The sequence below is a fragment of the Scyliorhinus canicula genome, chromosome 12 (genome assembly GCF_902713615.1).
Source record: "Scyliorhinus canicula chromosome 12, sScyCan1.1, whole genome shotgun sequence".
In the NCBI taxonomy this organism is placed as follows: Eukaryota; Metazoa; Chordata; class Chondrichthyes; order Carcharhiniformes; family Scyliorhinidae; genus Scyliorhinus; species Scyliorhinus canicula.
Window position 1 is genome coordinate 100,952,665 of NC_052157.1, and position 17,433 is coordinate 100,970,097.

The window sequence follows — 17,433 nt, forward strand, 5'->3', positions numbered from 1 at the left end:
TTCAGTGTGTGTGTCTGTGTGGGTATTTCAGTGTGTCTGTGTGGGTATTTCAGTGTGTCTGTGTGGGTATTTCAATGTGTATGTCTGTGTGGGTATTTCAGTGTGTGTGTGTGTGGGTATTTCAGTGTGTGTGTGTGTGGGTATATCAGTGTGTGTGTGTGTGGGTATTTCAGTGTGTGTGTGTGGGTATTTCAGTGTGTCTGTGTGGGTATTTCAGTGTGTGTGGGGGTATTTCAGTGTGTGTGTGTGGATATTTCAGTGTGTGTCTGTGTGGGTATTTCAGTGTGTGTGTGTGGGTATTTCAGTGTGTCTGTGTGGGTATTTCAGTGTGTCTGTGAGTATTTCAGTGTGTCTGTGTGGGTATTTCAGTGTGTCTGTGTGGGTATTTCAGTGTGTGTGTGGGTATTTCAGTGTGTCTGTGTGGGTATTTCAGTGTGTCTGTGTGGGTATTTCAGTGTGTCTGTGTGGGTATTTCAGTGTGTCTGTGTGGGTATTTCAGTGTGTTTGTGTGGGTATTTCAGTGTGTCTGTGAGTATTTCAATGTGTGTGTGTGTGGGTATTTCAGTGTGTGTGTGGGTATTTCAGTGTGTCTGTGTGGGTATTTCAGTGTGTGTGTGGGTATTTCAGTGTGTCTGTGTGGGTATTTCAGTGTGTCTGTGTGGGTATTTCAGTGTGTCTGTGTGGGTATTTCAGTGTGTCTGTGTGGGTATTTCAGTGTGTGTGTGTGGGTATTTCAGTGTGTTTGTGTGGGTATTTCAGTGTGTCTGTGTGGGTATTTCAGTGTGTTTGTGTGGGTATTTCAGTGTGTCTGTGTGGGTATTTCAGTGTGTCTGTGTGGGTATTTCAGTGTGTGTGTGGGTATTTCAGTGTGTCTGTGTGGGTATTTCAGTGTGTGTGTGGGTATTTCAGTGTGTCTGTGTGGGTATTTCAGTGTGTCTGTGTGGGTATTTCAGTGTGTCTGTGTGGGTATTTCAGTGTGTGTGTGTGGGTATTTCAGTGTGTCTGTGAGTATTTCAATGTGTGTGTGTGTGGGTATTTCAGTGTGTTTGTGTGGGTATTTCAGTGTGTCTGTGTGGGTATTTCAGTGTGTGTGTGTGGGTATTTCAGTGTGTGTGTGTGGGTATTTCAGTGTGTCTGTGTGGGTATTTCAGTGTGTCTGTGTAGGTATTTCAGTGTGTGTGGCTGTGGATATTTTAGTGTGTCTGTGTGGGTACTTCAATGTGTGTGTCTGTGTGGGTATTTCAGTGTGTCTGTGTGGGTATTTCAATGTGTATGTCTGTGTGGGTATTTCAGTGTGTGTGTGTGGGTATTTCAGTGTGTCTGTGTGGGTATTTCAATGTGTGTGTCTGTGTGGGTATTTCAGTGTGTCTGTGTGGGTATTTCAGTGTGTCTGTGTGGGTATTTCAGTGTGTCTGTGAGTATTTCAATGTGTGTGTCTGTGCGGGTATTTCAGTGTGTTTGTGTGGGTATTTCAGTGTGTTTGTGTGGGTATTTCAGTGTGTTTGTGTGGGTATTTCAGTGTGTCTGTGTGGGTATTTCAGTGTGTTTGTGTGGGTATTTCAGTGTGTCTGTGTGGGTATTTCAGTGTGTCTGTGTGGGTATTTCAGTGTGTGTGTGGGTATTTCAGTGTGTCTGTGTGGGTATTTCAGTGTGTGTGTGGGTATTTCAGTGTGTCTGTGTGGGTATTTCAGTGTGTCTGTGTGGGTATTTCAGTGTGTCTGTGTGGGTATTTCAGTGTGTGTGTGTGGGTATTTCAGTGTGTCTGTGAGTATTTCAATGTGTGTGTGTGTGGGTATTTCAGTGTGTTTGTGTGGGTATTTCAGTGTGTCTGTGTGGGTATTTCAGTGTGTGTGTGTGGGTATTTCAGTGTGTGTGTGTGGGTATTTCAGTGTGTCTGTGTGGGTATTTCAGTGTGTCTGTGTAGGTATTTCAGTGTGTGTGGCTGTGGATATTTTAGTGTGTCTGTGTGGGTACTTCAATGTGTGTGTCTGTGTGGGTATTTCAGTGTGTCTGTGTGGGTATTTCAATGTGTATGTCTGTGTGGGTATTTCAGTGTGTGTGTGTGGGTATTTCAGTGTGTCTGTGTGGGTATTTCAATGTGTGTGTCTGTGTGGGTATTTCAGTGTGTCTGTGTGGGTATTTCAGTGTGTCTGTGTGGGTATTTCAGTGTGTCTGTGAGTATTTCAATGTGTGTGTCTGTGCGGGTATTTCAGTGTGTTTGTGTGGGTATTTCAGTGTGTCTGTGTGGGTATTTCAGTGTGTGTGTGTGGGTATTTCAGTGTGTGTGTCTGTGTGGGTATTTCAGTGTGTCTGTGAGTATTTCAATGTGTGTGTCTGTGCGGGTATTTCAGCGTGTTTGTGTGGGTATTTCAGTGTGTCTGTGTAGGTATTTCAGTGTGTGTGTCTGTGTGGGTATTTCAGTGTGTCTGTGTGGGTATTTCAGTGTGTGTGTGTGGGTATTTCAGTGTGTGTGTCTGTGTGGGTATTTCAGTGTGTCTGTGAGTATTTCAATGTGTGTGTCTGTGCGGGTATTTCAGTGTGTCTGTGGGTATTTCAGTGTGTCTGTGTGGGTATTTCAGTGTGTCTGTGTGGGTATTTCAGTGTGTCTGTGTAGGTATTTCAGTGTGTGTGGCTGTGGATATTTTAGTGTGTCTGTGTGGGTATTTCAGTGTGTGTGTCTGTTTGGGTATTTCAGAGTGTGTCTGTGTGAGTATTTCAATGTGTCTGTGTGAGTATTTCAATGTGTCTGTGTGGATATTTCAGTGTGTATGTGTCTGTGTGAGTATTTCAATGTGTGTGTGGGTATTTCTGTGTGTCTGTGTGGGTATTTCAGTGTGTGTGTGTCTGTGTGAGTATTTCAATGTGTGTGTGGGTATTTCTGTGTGTGTGTGTGGGTATTTCAGTGTGTGTGTCTGTGTGAGTATTTCAATGTGTGTGTGGGTATTTCTGTGTGGGTATTTCAGTGTGTGTGTCTGTGTGAGTATTTCAATGTGCGTGTGGGTATTTCTGTGTGTCTGTGTGAGTATTTCAGTGTGTCTGTGTGGCTATTTCAATATGTGTCTGTGAGGGTATTCCAACGTGTGTCTTTGAGGGTATTTCAATGTGTCTGTGAGGTATTTCAAAGTGTCAGTGTTGGTATTTCAATGTGTCTCTTGAGAGTATTTCAATGTGTCTGTGAGTGCATTTGAGTATGTGTCTTTGTGAGTATTTCAGTGTGTGTCTGTGTGGTATTTCAATGTGAAAATGTGTGTGGGTATTTCAGTGTGTGTGAGGGTATTTCAGTGTGCGTGGGGGTATTTCAGTGTGTGTGTCTGTGGGTATTTCAGTGTGTGTGTCTGTGGGTATTTCAGTGTGTGTGTGTGTGGGTATTTCAGTGTGTGTGTCTGTGGGTATTTCAGTGTGTGTGTCTGTGGGTATTTCAGTGTGTGTGTCTGTGGGTATTTCAGTGTGTGTGTCTGTGGGTATTTCAGTGTGTGTGTCTGTGGGTATTTCAGTGTGTGTGTCTGTGGGTATTTCAGTGTGTGTGTCTGTGAGTATTTCAATTTGCCTGTGTGGGTATTTCAGTGTGTCTGTGTGGGTATATCAGTGTGTGTGTGTGTGTGGGTATTTCAGTGTGTGTGTGTGGGTATTTCAGTGTGTCTGTGTGGGTATTTCAGTGTGTCTGTGTGGGTATATCAGTGTGTCTGTGTGGGTATTTCAGTGTGTCTGTGTGGGTATTTCAGTGTGTCTGTGAGTATTTCAATGTGTCTGTGTGGGTATTTCAGTGTGTGTGTGTGGTTATTTCAGTGTGTGTCTGTGTGGGTATTTCAGTGTGTGTGTGTGGTTATTTCAGTGTGTATGTCTGTGTGGGTATTTCAGTGTGTGTCTGTGTGGTATTTCAATGTGAAAATGTGTGTGGGTATTTCAGTGTGTGTGTGGGGGTATTTCAGTGTGCGTGGGGGTATTTCAGTGTGTGTGTCTGTGGGTATTTCAGTGTGTGTGTCTGTGAGTATTTCAATTTGCCTGTGTGTGTATTTCAGTGTTTCTGTGTGGGTATTTCAGTGTGTCTGTGTGGGTATATCAGTGTGTCTGTCTGGGTATTTCAGTGTGTCTGTGTGGGTATTTCAGTGTGTCTGTGTGGGTATTTCAGTGTGTCTGTGTGGGTATTTCAGTGTGTCTGTGTGGGTATTTCAATGTGAAAGTCTGTGTGGGTATTTCAATGTGTGTGTGGGGGTATTTCAGTGTGTGTGTCTGTGTGAGTATTTCAGTGTGTGTGTGTGGGTATTTCAGTGTGTGTGTGGGTATTTCAGTGTGTCTGTGTGGGTATTTCAGTGTGTGTGTCTGTGTGGGTATTTCAGTGTGTGTGTGTGGGTATTTCAGTGTGTGTGTGTGGGTATTTCAGTGTGTCTGTGTGGGTATTTCAGTGTGTCTGTCTGGGTATTTCAGTGTGTCTGTGTGGGTATTTCAGTGTGTCTGTGTGGGTATTTCAGTGTGTGTGTCTGTGTGGGTATTTCAATGTGAAAGTCTGTGTGGGTATTTCAATGTGTGTGTGGGGGTATTTCAGTGTGTGTGTCTGTGTGAGTATTTCAGTGTGTGTGTGTGGGTATTTCAGTGTGTGTGTGGGTATTTCAGTGTGTCTGTGTGGGTATTTCAGTGTGTGTGTCTGTGTGGGTATTTCAGTGTGTGTGTGTGGGTATTTCAGTGTGTGTGTGTGGGTATTTCAGTGTGTCTGTGTGGGTATTTCAGTGTGTCTGTGTGCGTATTTCAGTGTGTCTGTGTGGGTATTTCAGTGTGTGTCTGTGTGGGTATTTCAGTGTGTGTCTGTGTGGGTATTTCAGTGTGTGTGTGTGGGTATTTCAGTGTGTGTGTGTGTGGGTATATCAGTGTGTGTGTGTGTGGGTATTTCAGTGTGTGTGTCTGTGTGGGTATTTCAGTGTGTCTGTGTGGGTATTTCAGTGTGTCTGTGTGGGTATTTCAGTGTGTCTGTGTGGGTATTTCAGTGTGCGTGGGGGTATTTCAGTGTGTGTGTGGGTATTTCAGTGTGTGTGTGTGGGTATTTCAGTGTGTGTCTGTGTGGGTATTTCAGTGTGTCTGTGTGGGTATTTCAGTGTGTATGTCTGTGTGGGTATTTCAGTGTGTCTGTGTGGGTATTTCAATGTGTATGTCTGTGTGGGTATTTCAGTGTGTCTGTGTGGGTATTTCAGTGTGTCTGTGTGGGTATTTCAGTGTGTGTGTGGGTATTTCAGTGTGTGTCTGTGTGGGTATTTCAGTGTGTCTGTGTGGGTATTTCAATGTGTATGTCTGTGTGGGTATTTCAGTGTGTCTGTGTGGGTATTTCAGTGTGTCTGTGTGGGTATTTCAGTGTGTGTGTGGGTATTTCAGTGTGTCTGTGTGGGTATTTCAGTGTGTCTGTGTGGGTATTTCAGTGTGTCTGTGTGGGTATTTCAGTGTGTGTGGCTGTGTGGGTGTTTCAGTGTGTCTGTGAGTATTTCAATGTGTGTGTGTGTGGGTATTTCAGTGTGTTTGTGTGGGTATTTCAGTGTGTCTGTGTGGGTATTTCAGTGTGTCTGTGTGGGTATTTCAGTGTGTCAGTGTGGGTATTTCAGTGTGTCTGTGTGGGTATTTCAGTGTGTTTGTGTGGGTATTTCAGTGTGTCAGTGTGGGTATTTCAGTGTGTCTGTGTGGGTATTTCAGTGTGTCTGTGTAGGTATTTCAGTGTGTGTGGCTGTGGATATTTTAGTGTGTCTGTGTGGGTACTTCAATGTGTGTGTCTGTGTGGGTATTTCAGTGTGTCTGTGTGGGTAATTCAATGTGTATGTCTGTGTGGGTATTTCAGTGTGTGTGTGTGGGTATTTCAGTGTGTGTGTCTGTGTGGGTATTTCAGTGTGTGTGTGTGGGTATTTCAGTGTGTCTGTGTGGGTATTTCAATGTGTGTGTCTGTGTGGGTATTTCAGTGTGTCTGTGTGGGTATTTCAGTGTGTCTGTGTGGGTATTTCAGTGTGTCTGTGTGGGTATTTCAGTGTGTTTGTGTGGGTATTTCAGTGTGTCTGTGAGTATTTCAATGTGTGTGTGTGTGGGTATTTCAGTGTGTTTGTGTGGGTATTTCAGTGTGTCTGTGTGGGTATTTCAGTGTGTGTGTGTGGGTATTTCAGTGTGTGTGTGTGGGTATTTCAGTGTGTCTGTGTGGGTATTTCAGTGTGTCTGTGTAGGTATTTCAGTGTGTGTGGCTGTGGATATTTTAGTGTGTCTGTGTGGGTACTTCAATGTGTGTGTCTGTGTGGGTATTTCAGTGTGTCTGTGTGGGTAATTCAATGTGTATGTCTGTGTGGGTATTTCAGTGTGTGTGTGTGGGTATTTCAGTGTGTCTGTGTGGGTATTTCAATGTGTGTGTCTGTGTGGGTATTTCAGTGTGTCTGTGTGGGTATTTCAGTGTGTCTGTGTGGGTATTTCAGTGTGTCTGTGAGTATTTCAATGTGTGTGTCTGTGCGGGTATTTCAGTGTGTTTGTGTGGGTATTTCAGTGTGTCTGTGTGGGTATTTCAGTGTGTGTGTGTGGGTATTTCAGTGTGTGTGTCTGTGTGGGTATTTCAGTGTGTCTGTGAGTATTTCAATGTGTGTGTCTGTGCGGGTATTTCAGCGTGTTTGTGTGGGTATTTCAGCGTGTTTGTGTGGGTATTTCAGCGTGTTTGTGTGGGTATTTCAGTGTGTCTGTGTAGGTATTTCAGTGTGTGTGTCTGTGTGGGTATTTCAGTGTGTCTGTGTGGGTATTTCAGTGTGTGTGTGTGGGTATTTCAGTGTGTGTGTCTGTGTGGGTATTTCAGTGTGTCTGTGAGTATTTCAATGTGTGTGTCTGTGCGGGTATTTCAGTGTGTCTGTGGGTATTTCAGTGTGTCTGTGTGGGTATTTCAGTGTGTCTGTGTGGGTATTTCAGTGTGTCTGTGTAGGTATTTCAGTGTGTGTGGCTGTGGATATTTTAGTGTGTCTGTGTGGGTATTTCAGTGTGTGTGTCTGTGTGGGTATTTCAGAGTGTGTCTGTGTGAGTATTTCAATGTGTCTGTGTGAGTATTTCAATGTGTCTGTGTGGATATTTCAGTGTGTATGTGTCTGTGTGAGTATTTCAATGTGTGTGTGGGTATTTCTGTGTGTCTGTGTGGGTATTTCAGTGTGTGTGTGTCTGTGTGAGTATTTCAATGTGTGTGTGGGTATTTCTGTGTGTGTGTGTGGGTATTTCAGTGTGTGTGTCTGTGTGAGTATTTCAATGTGTGTGTGGGTATTTCTGTGTGGGTATTTCAGTGTGTGTGTCTGTGTGAGTATTTCAATGTGCGTGTGGGTATTTCTGTGTGTCTGTGTGAGTATTTCAGTGTGTCTGTGTGGCTATTTCAATATGTGTCTGTGAGGGTATTCCAACGTGTGTCTTTGAGGGTATTTCAATGTGTCTGTGAGGTATTTCAAAGTGTCAGTGTTGGTATTTCAATGTGTCTCTTGAGAGTATTTCAATGTGTCTGTGAGTGCATTTGAGTATGTGTCTTTGTGAGTATTTCAGTGTGTGTCTGTGTGGTATTTCAATGTGAAAATGTGTGTGGGTATTTCAGTGTGTGTGAGGGTATTTCAGTGTGCGTGGGGGTATTTCAGTGTGTGTGTCTGTGGGTATTTCAGTGTGTGTGTCTGTGGGTATTTCAGTGTGTGTGTCTGTGGGTATTTCAGTGTGTGTGTCTGTGGGTATTTCAGTGTGTGTGTCTGTGGGTATTTCAGTGTGTGTGTCTGTGGGTATTTCAGTGTGTGTGTCTGTGGGTATTTCAGTGTGTGTGTCTGTGGGTATTTCAGTGTGTGTGTCTGTGGGTATTTCAGTGTGTGTGTCTGTGAGTATTTCAATTTGCCTGTGTGGGTATTTCAGTGTGTCTGTGTGGGTATATCAGTGTGTGTGTGTGTGTGGGTATTTCAGTGTGTGTGTGTGGGTATTTCAGTGTGTCTGTGTGGGTATTTCAGTGTGTCTGTGTGGGTATATCAGTGTGTCTGTGTGGGTATTTCAGTGTGTCTGTGTGGGTATTTCAGTGTGTCTGTGAGTATTTCAATGTGTCTGTGTGGGTATTTCAGTGTGTGTGTGTGGTTATTTCAGTGTGTGTCTGTGTGGGTATTTCAGTGTGTGTGTGTGGTTATTTCAGTGTGTATGTCTGTGTGGGTATTTCAGTGTGTGTCTGTGTGGTATTTCAATGTGAAAATGTGTGTGGGTATTTCAGTGTGTGTGTGGGGGTATTTCAGTGTGCGTGGGGGTATTTCAGTGTGTGTGTCTGTGGGTATTTCAGTGTGTGTGTCTGTGAGTATTTCAATTTGCCTGTGTGTGTATTTCAGTGTTTCTGTGTGGGTATTTCAGTGTGTCTGTGTGGGTATATCAGTGTGTCTGTCTGGGTATTTCAGTGTGTCTGTGTGGGTATTTCAGTGTGTCTGTGTGGGTATTTCAGTGTGTGTGTCTGTGTGGGTATTTCAATGTGAAAGTCTGTGTGGGTATTTCAATGTGTGTGTGGGGGTATTTCAGTGTGTGTGTCTGTGTGAGTATTTCAGTGTGTGTGTGTGGGTATTTCAGTGTGTGTGTGGGTATTTCAGTGTGTCTGTGTGGGTATTTCAGTGTGTGTGTCTGTGTGGGTATTTCAGTGTGTGTGTGTGGGTATTTCAGTGTGTGTGTGTGGGTATTTCAGTGTGTCTGTGTGGGTATTTCAGTGTGTCTGTGTGCGTATTTCAGTGTGTCTGTGTGGGTATTTCAGTGTGTGTGTGTGGGTATTTCAGTGTGTGTCTGTGTGGGTATTTCAGTGTGTGTGTGTGGGTATTTCAGTGTGTGTGTGTGTGGGTATATCAGTGTGTGTGTGTGTGGGTATTTCAGTGTGTGTGTCTGTGTGGGTATTTCAGTGTGTCTGTGTGGGTATTTCAGTGTGTCTGTGTGGGTATTTCAGTGTGTCTGTGGGGGTATTTTAGTGTGTGTGTGTGGGTATTTCAGTGTGTGTCTGTGTGGGTATTTCAGTGTGTCTGTGTGGGTATTTCAGTGTGTATGTCTGTGTGGGTATTTCAGTGTGTCTGTGTGGGTATTTCAATGTGTCTGTGTGGGTATTTCAGTGTGTGTGTGGGTATTTCAGTGTGTGTCTGTGTGGGTATTTCAGTGTGTCTGTGTGGGTATTTCAATGTGTATGTCTGTGTGGGTATTTCAGTGTGTCTGTGTGGGTATTTCAGTGTGTCTGTGTGGGTATTTCAGTGTGTGTGTGGGTATTTCAGTGTGTGTCTGTGTGGGTATTTCAGTGTGTCTGTGTGGGTATTTCAATGTGTATGTCTGTGTGGGTATTTCAGTGTGTCTGTGTGGGTATTTCAGTGTGTCTGTGTGGGTATTTCAGTGTGTGTGTGGGTATTTCAGTGTGTCAGTGTGGGTATTTCAGTGTGTCTGTGTGGGTATTTCAGTGTGTTTGTGTGGGTATTTCAGTGTGTCAGTGTGGGTATTTCAGTGTGTGTGGCTGTGTGGGTGTTTCAGTGTGTCTGTGAGTATTTCAATGTGTGTGTGTGTGGGTATTTCAGTGTGTTTGTGTGGGTATTTCAGTGTGTCAGTGTGGGTATTTCAGTGTGTCTGTGTGGGTATTTCAGTGTGTTTGTGTGGGTATTTCAGTGTGTCTGTGTAGGTATTTCAGTGTGTGTGGCTGTGGATATTTTAGTGTGTCTGTGTGGGTACTTCAATGTGTGTGTCTGTGTGGGTATTTCAGTGTGTCTGTGTGGGTATTTCAGTGTGTCTGTGTGGGTAATTCAATGTGTATGTCTGTGTGGGTATTTCAGTGTGTGTGTGTGGGTATTTCAGTGTGTCTGTGTGGGTATTTCAATGTGTCTGTGTGGGTATTTCAATGTGTGTGTCTGTGTGGGTATTTCAGTGTGTCTGTGTGGGTATTTCAGTGTGTCTGTGTGGGTATTTCAGTGTGTCTGTGTGGGTATTTCAGTGTGTCTGTGTGGGTATTTCAGTGTGTCTGTGAGTATTTCAATGTGTGTGTCTGTGCGGGTATTTCAGTGTGTTTGTGTGGGTATTTCAGTGTGTCTGTGTGGGTATTTCAGTGTGTGTGTCTGTGTGGGTATTTCAGTGTGTGTGTCTGTGTGGGTATTTCAGTGTGTCTGTGAGTATTTCAATGTGTGTGTCTGTGCGGGTATTTCAGCGTGTTTGTGTGGGTATTTCAGTGTGTCTGTGTAGGTATTTCAGTGTGTGTGTCTGTGTGGGTATTTCAGTGTGTCTGTGTGGGTATTTCAGTGTGTCTGTGAGTATTTCAATGTGTGTGTCTGTGCGGGTATTTCAGTGTGTTTGTGTGGGTATTTCAGTGTGTCTGTGTAGGTATTTCAGTGTGTGTGGCTGTGGATATTTTAGTGTGTCTGTGTGGGTATTTCAGTGTGTGTGTCTGTGTGGGTATTTCAGAGTGTGTCTGTGTGAGTATTTCAATGTGTCTGTGTGAGTATTTCAATGTGTCTGTGTGGATATTTCAGTGTGTATGTGTCTGTGTGAGTATTTCAATGTGTGTGTGGGTATTTCTGTGTGTCTGTGTGGGTATTTCAGTGTGTGTGTGTCTGTGTGAGTATTTCAATGTGTGTGTGGGTATTTCTGTGTGTGTGTGTGGGTATTTCAGTGTGTGTGTCTGTGTGAGTATTTCAATGTGTGTGTGGGTATTTCTGTGTGTCTGTGTGGGTATTTCAGTGTGTGTGTCTGTGTGAGTATTTCAATGTGCGTGTGGGTATTTCTGTGTGTCTGTGTGAGTATTTCAGTGTGTCTGTGTGGCTATTTCAATATGTGTCTGTGAGGGTATTCCAACGTGTGTCTTTGAGGGTATTTCAATGTGTCTGTGAGGTATTTCAAAGTGTCAGTGTTGGTATTTCAATGTGTCTCTTGAGAGTATTTCAATGTGTCTGTGAGTGTGCATTTGAGTATGTGTCTTTGTGAGTATTTCAGTGTGTTTCTGTGTGAGTATTTCAGTGTTTCTGTGTGAGCATATGAATATGTCTGTGCGAGTGTTTGAGTGCGTATATCTGTGCATATTTGTGTTTGTGTATCTGTTTGAGAGTTTGAATGTGTCTGTGTGAGCATTTGAGTGTGTGTGAGTTTGAGTGTGTGTGAGCGTTTGAGTGTGTGTAAGTGTTTGAGTGTGTGTAAGCGTTTGAGTGTGTGTGAGCATTTGAGTGTGTGAGAGTTTGAGTGTGTGTGAGCGTTTGAGTGTGTGTAAGTGTTTGAGTGTGTGTAAGCGTTTGAGTGTGTGTGAGCATTTGAGTGTGTGAGTATTTGAGTGTGTCTGCGTATTTGAGTGTGTATCTGTGAGCATTTGAGTGTGTATGAACACACACTCAAATACTCACACATGCACTCAAGTACTCACACACACTCAAGTACTCATACACACTCAATCAAATACTCTCACACACTCACTCAAATACTCACACCCACTCAAATACTCTCACCCACTCAAATACTCTCACCCACTCAAATACTCTCACACACACTCAAATACTCTCACACTCACTCAAATACTGACTCACACTCACTCAAATACTCACACACACACTCAATACACACACTCAATACTCACACACTCAAATACTCACACAAGCACTCAAATACTCACACGCACACTCAAATACTCTCACACTCAAATACACTCACACACTCAAATACTAACACACACTCAAATGCACACATAGATACACACATTCAAATACTCACACACACTCAAATAAGAACACACACACTCAAATACTCACAAACACTCACTCAACTACTCACACACACTCACTCAAATACTCACACACACTCACTCAAACACTCACACACACTCACTCAAATACTCACGCTCACTCACTCAAATACTCACACACACTCACTCAAATACTCACACACACTCACTTAAACACGCACTCAAAAACACACACACTCAAATACCCACACACTCTCAAACAGACACTCAAAAACTCAGATTCACACTCAAATACTCTCACACACATTCACTCAAATACTCACAGACACTCACTCAAATACTCACACACACACTCAAATACTCACACACACTCAAATACTAACACACACTCACTCAAATACTCACACACTCACTCAAATACTCACGCTCACTCACTCAAATACACACACTCACTCAAACACTCACACACACTCACTTAAACACGCACTGAAAAACACACACACTCAAATACCCACACACTCTCAAACAGACACTTAAAAACTCAGATTCACACTCAAATACTCTCACACACATTCACTCAAATACTCACAGACACTCACTCAAATACTTTCACATACTTACTTAAACACCCACACTTAAAAACACATGCACTCAAATACTCACGCACACTCACTCAAATACTCACACACACTCAAATACTAACACACAGACACAAATACTCACACACACACTCAAATACACTCACACACTCAAATACTCACACACACTCAAATACTAACACACACTCAAATGCACACACAGATACACACACTCAAATACTCACACATGCAGACAAATACTCACAAACACTCACATACTCACAAACACTCACTCAACTACTCACACACACTCACTCAAATACTCACACACACTCACTCAAACACTCACACACACTCACTCAAAAACTCACACAAAAACTCACACTCAAATACTCACACATTCAAATACTCAAACACACTCACTTAAATACTCACACTCACTCAAACACACACTCAAAAACTCACACACACTCAAATACTCACACACTCAAATGCTCACACACACTCAAATGCTCACACACACTCAAATACTCACACTCAAATGCACACATAGATACAAACATTCAAATACTCACACACACACTCAAATACTCTCACTCACTCAAATATTAACACACACTCAAATACTAACACACCATTCAAATACTAACACACACTCAAATACTCACATACACAAACACTAACACACACACTCAAATACTAACACACACTCAAATGCACACACAAATACACATGTGCAAATACTCACACACACAGTAAAACACTCACACATGCATTCATGTGCTGGTTTAGCTCACTGAGCTAAATCGCTGGCTTTTAAAGCAGACCAAGCAGGCCAGCAGCACGGTTTGATTCCCGTACCAGCCTCCCCGGACAGGCACCGGAATGTGGCGACTAGGGGCTTTTCACAGTAACTTCATTGAAGCCTACTCGTGACAATAAGTGATTTTCATTTCATTTCATTTCAAATACTCACACACACACATTCAAATACACACACTCACTCAAACACACTCAACATCTCACACGCGCACTCAAATACTCTCACACACACTCAAATACTCACACAGACTCACTAAAATACTCACACAGACTCACAAAATACTCACACAGACTCACTCAAATACTCACACACACTCACAAAATACTCACACAGACTCACTCAAATACTCACACACACTCACTCAAACATGCACTCAAAAACTTACACACTCAAATACTAATACACACACTCAAATACCAACACACTCAAAAGCACACACAGGTACACACATTCAAAAACTCATGCACGCTCAAATACTCACACACACTCTCAAATACTCTCACTCACTCAAATATTAACACACACTCAAATACTAACACACCATGTGTGAGTGACTATTTGAGTGAGTGTGTGACTATTTGAGTGTGTGAGTATTTGAGTGAATGTGTGTGAGAGTATTTGAGTGTGTGTGTGAGATTTTGCATGTGTGTTTAAGTGAGTGTGTGTTAGTATTTGAGTGTGTGTGTTAGTGTTTGCGTGTGTGAGTATTTGAATGTGTGTATCTGTGTGTGCATTTGAGTGTGTGTTAGTATTTGAGTGTGTGTGTTAACATTTGAGTGTGTGTTAGTATTTGAGTGTGCGTGAGTATTTGAGTGTGTGTTTAAGTGAGTGTGTGAGAGTATTTGAGTGAGTGTGTGTGAGTATTTGAGTGTGTGTGAGAGTATTTGAGTATGCGTGTGAGTTTTTGAATGTGTGTATCTATGTGTGCATTTGAGTGTGTGTTAGTATTTGAGTGTGTGTGTTTTTGAGTGCGTTTAAGTGAGTGTGTGAGAGTATTTGAGTGAGTGTGTGAGTATTTGAGTGAGTGTGTGTGAGAGTATTTGAGTGAGTGTGTGTGAGTATTTGAGTGAGTGTGTGTGAGTATTTGAGTGAGTGTGTGTGAGTGTTTGAGTGAGTGTGTGAGTATTTGAGTGAGTGTGTGTGAGTATTTGAGTGAGTGTGTGTGAGTATTTGAGTGAGTGTGTGTGAGTATTTGAGTGAGTGTGTGTGAGAGTATTTGAGTGAGTGTGTGAGTATTTGAGTGAGTGTGTGTGTGTATTTGAGTGAGTGTGTGTGAGTATTTGAGTGAGTGTGTGTGAGTATTTGAGTGAGTGTGTGTGAGAGTATTTGAGTGAGTGTGTGTGAGTATTTGAGTGAGTGTGTGTGAGAGTATTTGAGTATGCGTGAGTTTTTGAATGTGTGTATCTATGTGTGCATTTGAGTGTGTGTTAGTATTTGAGTTTGTGAGTATTTGAGTGCGTGTGTGATGTGATTGTTTGAGTGTTTGTGTGTATTTGAGTGAGTGTGTGCGATTATTTGTGAGTGTGTGTATTTGAGTGCAGCACAGTAGCATAGTGGTTAGCACAGCTGCTGGACCGCTCCAGGGTCCCAGGTTCGGGTCACTGTATGTTCGGAGTCTGCACGTTCACCCAGTGTCTGCGTGGGTTTCTGCCGGGTGGCCATGGGCTTGGGAGGGGTGCTCTTTCCAAGGGCCAGTGCAGACTCGATGGGCTGAAGACTAAGGAAATTTGGTATGTCACCTACAACTCTCACCAACTTCTACAGATGCACCATAGAAATCATTCTTTCTGGTTGTATCACAGCTTGGTATGGATCCTGCTCTGCCCAAGATCGCAGAAAATTACAAAAGGTCGTGAATGTAGCCCAACCATCACGTAAACCAGCCTCCCATCCATTGACTCTATCTACAATTTCCGCTGCCTTAGAAAGGCAGCCAGCATAATTAAGGACCCCACGCACCCCGGATATACTCTCTTACACCTTCTTCCGTCAGGAAAGAGATACAAAAGTTTGAGGTCACGTACCAACTGGCTCAAGAACAGCTTCTTCCCTACTGCCATCAGACTTTTAAATGGACCTACCTCGTATTAAGTTGATCTTTTCTCTACACCTTGCTATAACTGTATCATTATATTCTGCAGTATCTCCTTCCTTTCCTATACTGTATACGGTATGCATTGTTTGTACAGCATGCAAGAAACAATACTTTTCACTGTATACTAATACATGTGACAATAATAATAAATCAATGAATGGCCTCCTTTTGCATTATAAATTCTGTGATTATGTGTGAGCATTTGAGTGTTTGTGTCAGTGTTTGTGTGTGTGTGCGTGTGAGTATTCGAGTATGTGAGAGAGAGTGAGTTCACTTATTTTGTATCTCTTGACTATTCCAGGTACCAGTAACCAAGAGCAAGGAAAGCAGGGGAAGGTAATCCCCGTGATTCCCCCGAGGCCCACGCTCAGCGAGATCATGGAACACTGCACTGAACAAACTAAAAGTAAAATAAAACGAGAGTAGCCTTCTGAAAGGGAACCACAGGAAGTATCAGGGCCATCCAGCAGGAATGGTCTGGGATCTCTGCCATTCTACTCAGCTGCCTCTGGGTGCACAGATACTTCATCAACTTATATAGGACCCACAGCAAAGAAACAACTCTTCCATGCTGCTATCTATACTCCACGCGAGTGTCCACTCACTCCCTTCAATTCACCCCATCAATATATCCTTTTACTCCCGTCTCCCTCTTTATCTGTAACCAAATCAAAAATGGAGGGAACTTGTGATCTGTTAGACTGTTTTCAATCAGGATCTAAACTAGTTGTTTTAACCCTAGCAATATCTAAACTTCATTAAAACAGCTTTGACCATTACAAGCTGGTTTGAGTGATGCTGAGAAATTTTCAAGCTTAACAGTGAAACTCAATAGTGAAGAACACTGAATTTAAGAGAAATCTGTCATGTCTGATAGAGCTCCCAAATGAAGATTATATTGAGACAAAACTTATAAACCTTAGCCTTTGCGACGGATATGACTACTCCTGGCCTGTCTTCCTGCTACAAAGACCATGATCATTAGACTGTCAAATCCTGACCGGTATTCCCTATCCATTCACTGACAGCTGGATTTTCCGGTCCAGCCGGCAGTGCACCCACGCCCATGGGTTTCCCAGCAGCACGGAGTGGCTTCAATGGGAATTCTTATTGACAGAGAATCCTGCTTGCCGCCAGTGAGTGAATTGGGAAACACGCAACTGGGAGGCTGGAAAGTCCAACCCCTTGTCTCAGCTGTTACCAAAAGATTATTGTACGGTTTGCTTAATGAGTTAAGAAATAGGACCTATCAAATCTGCTCTACCATTCAGTATGATCACTGTTGACCTTCTGTCTCACAGTAACCATATCCCTCCGTTCCCTGAGATCAAATAATCTGTCTGTACCAGTCTTAACTCATGAAGCATCTACTACTCTTGGACGTAAACGATGCCAACAGTTCACAATTCTCTCGAGTGAAGAGATTTCTCATCAGCTCAGTCTTAGCTAATGAACCTCTTACTTGGAGACCGTGTCCCTGTGTTCTGGTTTCCCCAGCCAGGGGAGACAACCTCTCAGTATTTAACCCTGTCATGCCCTTTCAGAATTGTGTACGTTTCAATGGGATTACCTTTCACTCTTCTAAACCGCAGAGACTATTAACCCAATTTACTCAACCTCTCATCATAGGACAACCCTCTCATCCCAGGGACCAATCTAGTGCTGATGTTAATGATTTGCATTCCTTAGTCTTATTGGCCCTATAGCTATCCTCTATATTCAGTATCTAACTTGTGTCTTCGACTGTGAGGATACTTGCTGGGCTGCTTGATATACCAAAAAGCAGTAGAATAATGTTGCTCTGGAAAGTCTGACATTACGATTTAATTAATAAAATACAATATTGTTGTGAATGCTTTTTCACTTGTGTTTTTCCTGCTGTTCCTAAAATAATTATCCTGTTTTCAACACACACACAACAGTCAATTAGATTTCTTTTTATTTAAAAAATACATTTAAAAAAAGACACTGACTCATGATTCATCTGTACATTAAAAAACAGTACACACCGAACATTGTGACATACAATCATTTGACTATTTAACCTGACAGCTATTCAGATTTTGATAATCAAGCAAGATTTACTTAACAATAACCAAAGGTATTTTGATATTCAACACACTCAAACTATTAATATCCAAAGTATATTAAGATCACTGAGTTATATGTACAAAAAAATCAGAGTTAAAACATAATCTAATGGTGACAGCTTTTACTGGATGTGTTCCTGGTCTTGCATTTGGTACATGTTGAACAGAGTCAAGAG

At 42.6% G+C, this 17,433-nt stretch overlaps 1 protein-coding gene across 2 annotated transcripts in view; it reads left to right on the top strand.

Annotated features, from left to right (window-relative positions):
• The window catches only part of ncf1 (neutrophil cytosolic factor 1), a 162,423-nt gene extending 145,403 nt beyond the window's left edge, over nucleotides 1-17,020 (top strand). For both annotated transcript variants that reach the window (XM_038813725.1, XM_038813726.1), the window contains one exon: nucleotides 15,469-17,020. In XM_038813725.1, coding sequence (XP_038669653.1) covers nucleotides 15,469-15,593 — 125 coding nt within the window. In that variant the 3' untranslated portion in view covers nucleotides 15,594-17,020. The remainder of the gene's footprint in view (nucleotides 1-15,468) is intronic.
• The last annotated feature ends 413 nt before the right edge of the window (nucleotides 17,021-17,433 follow it).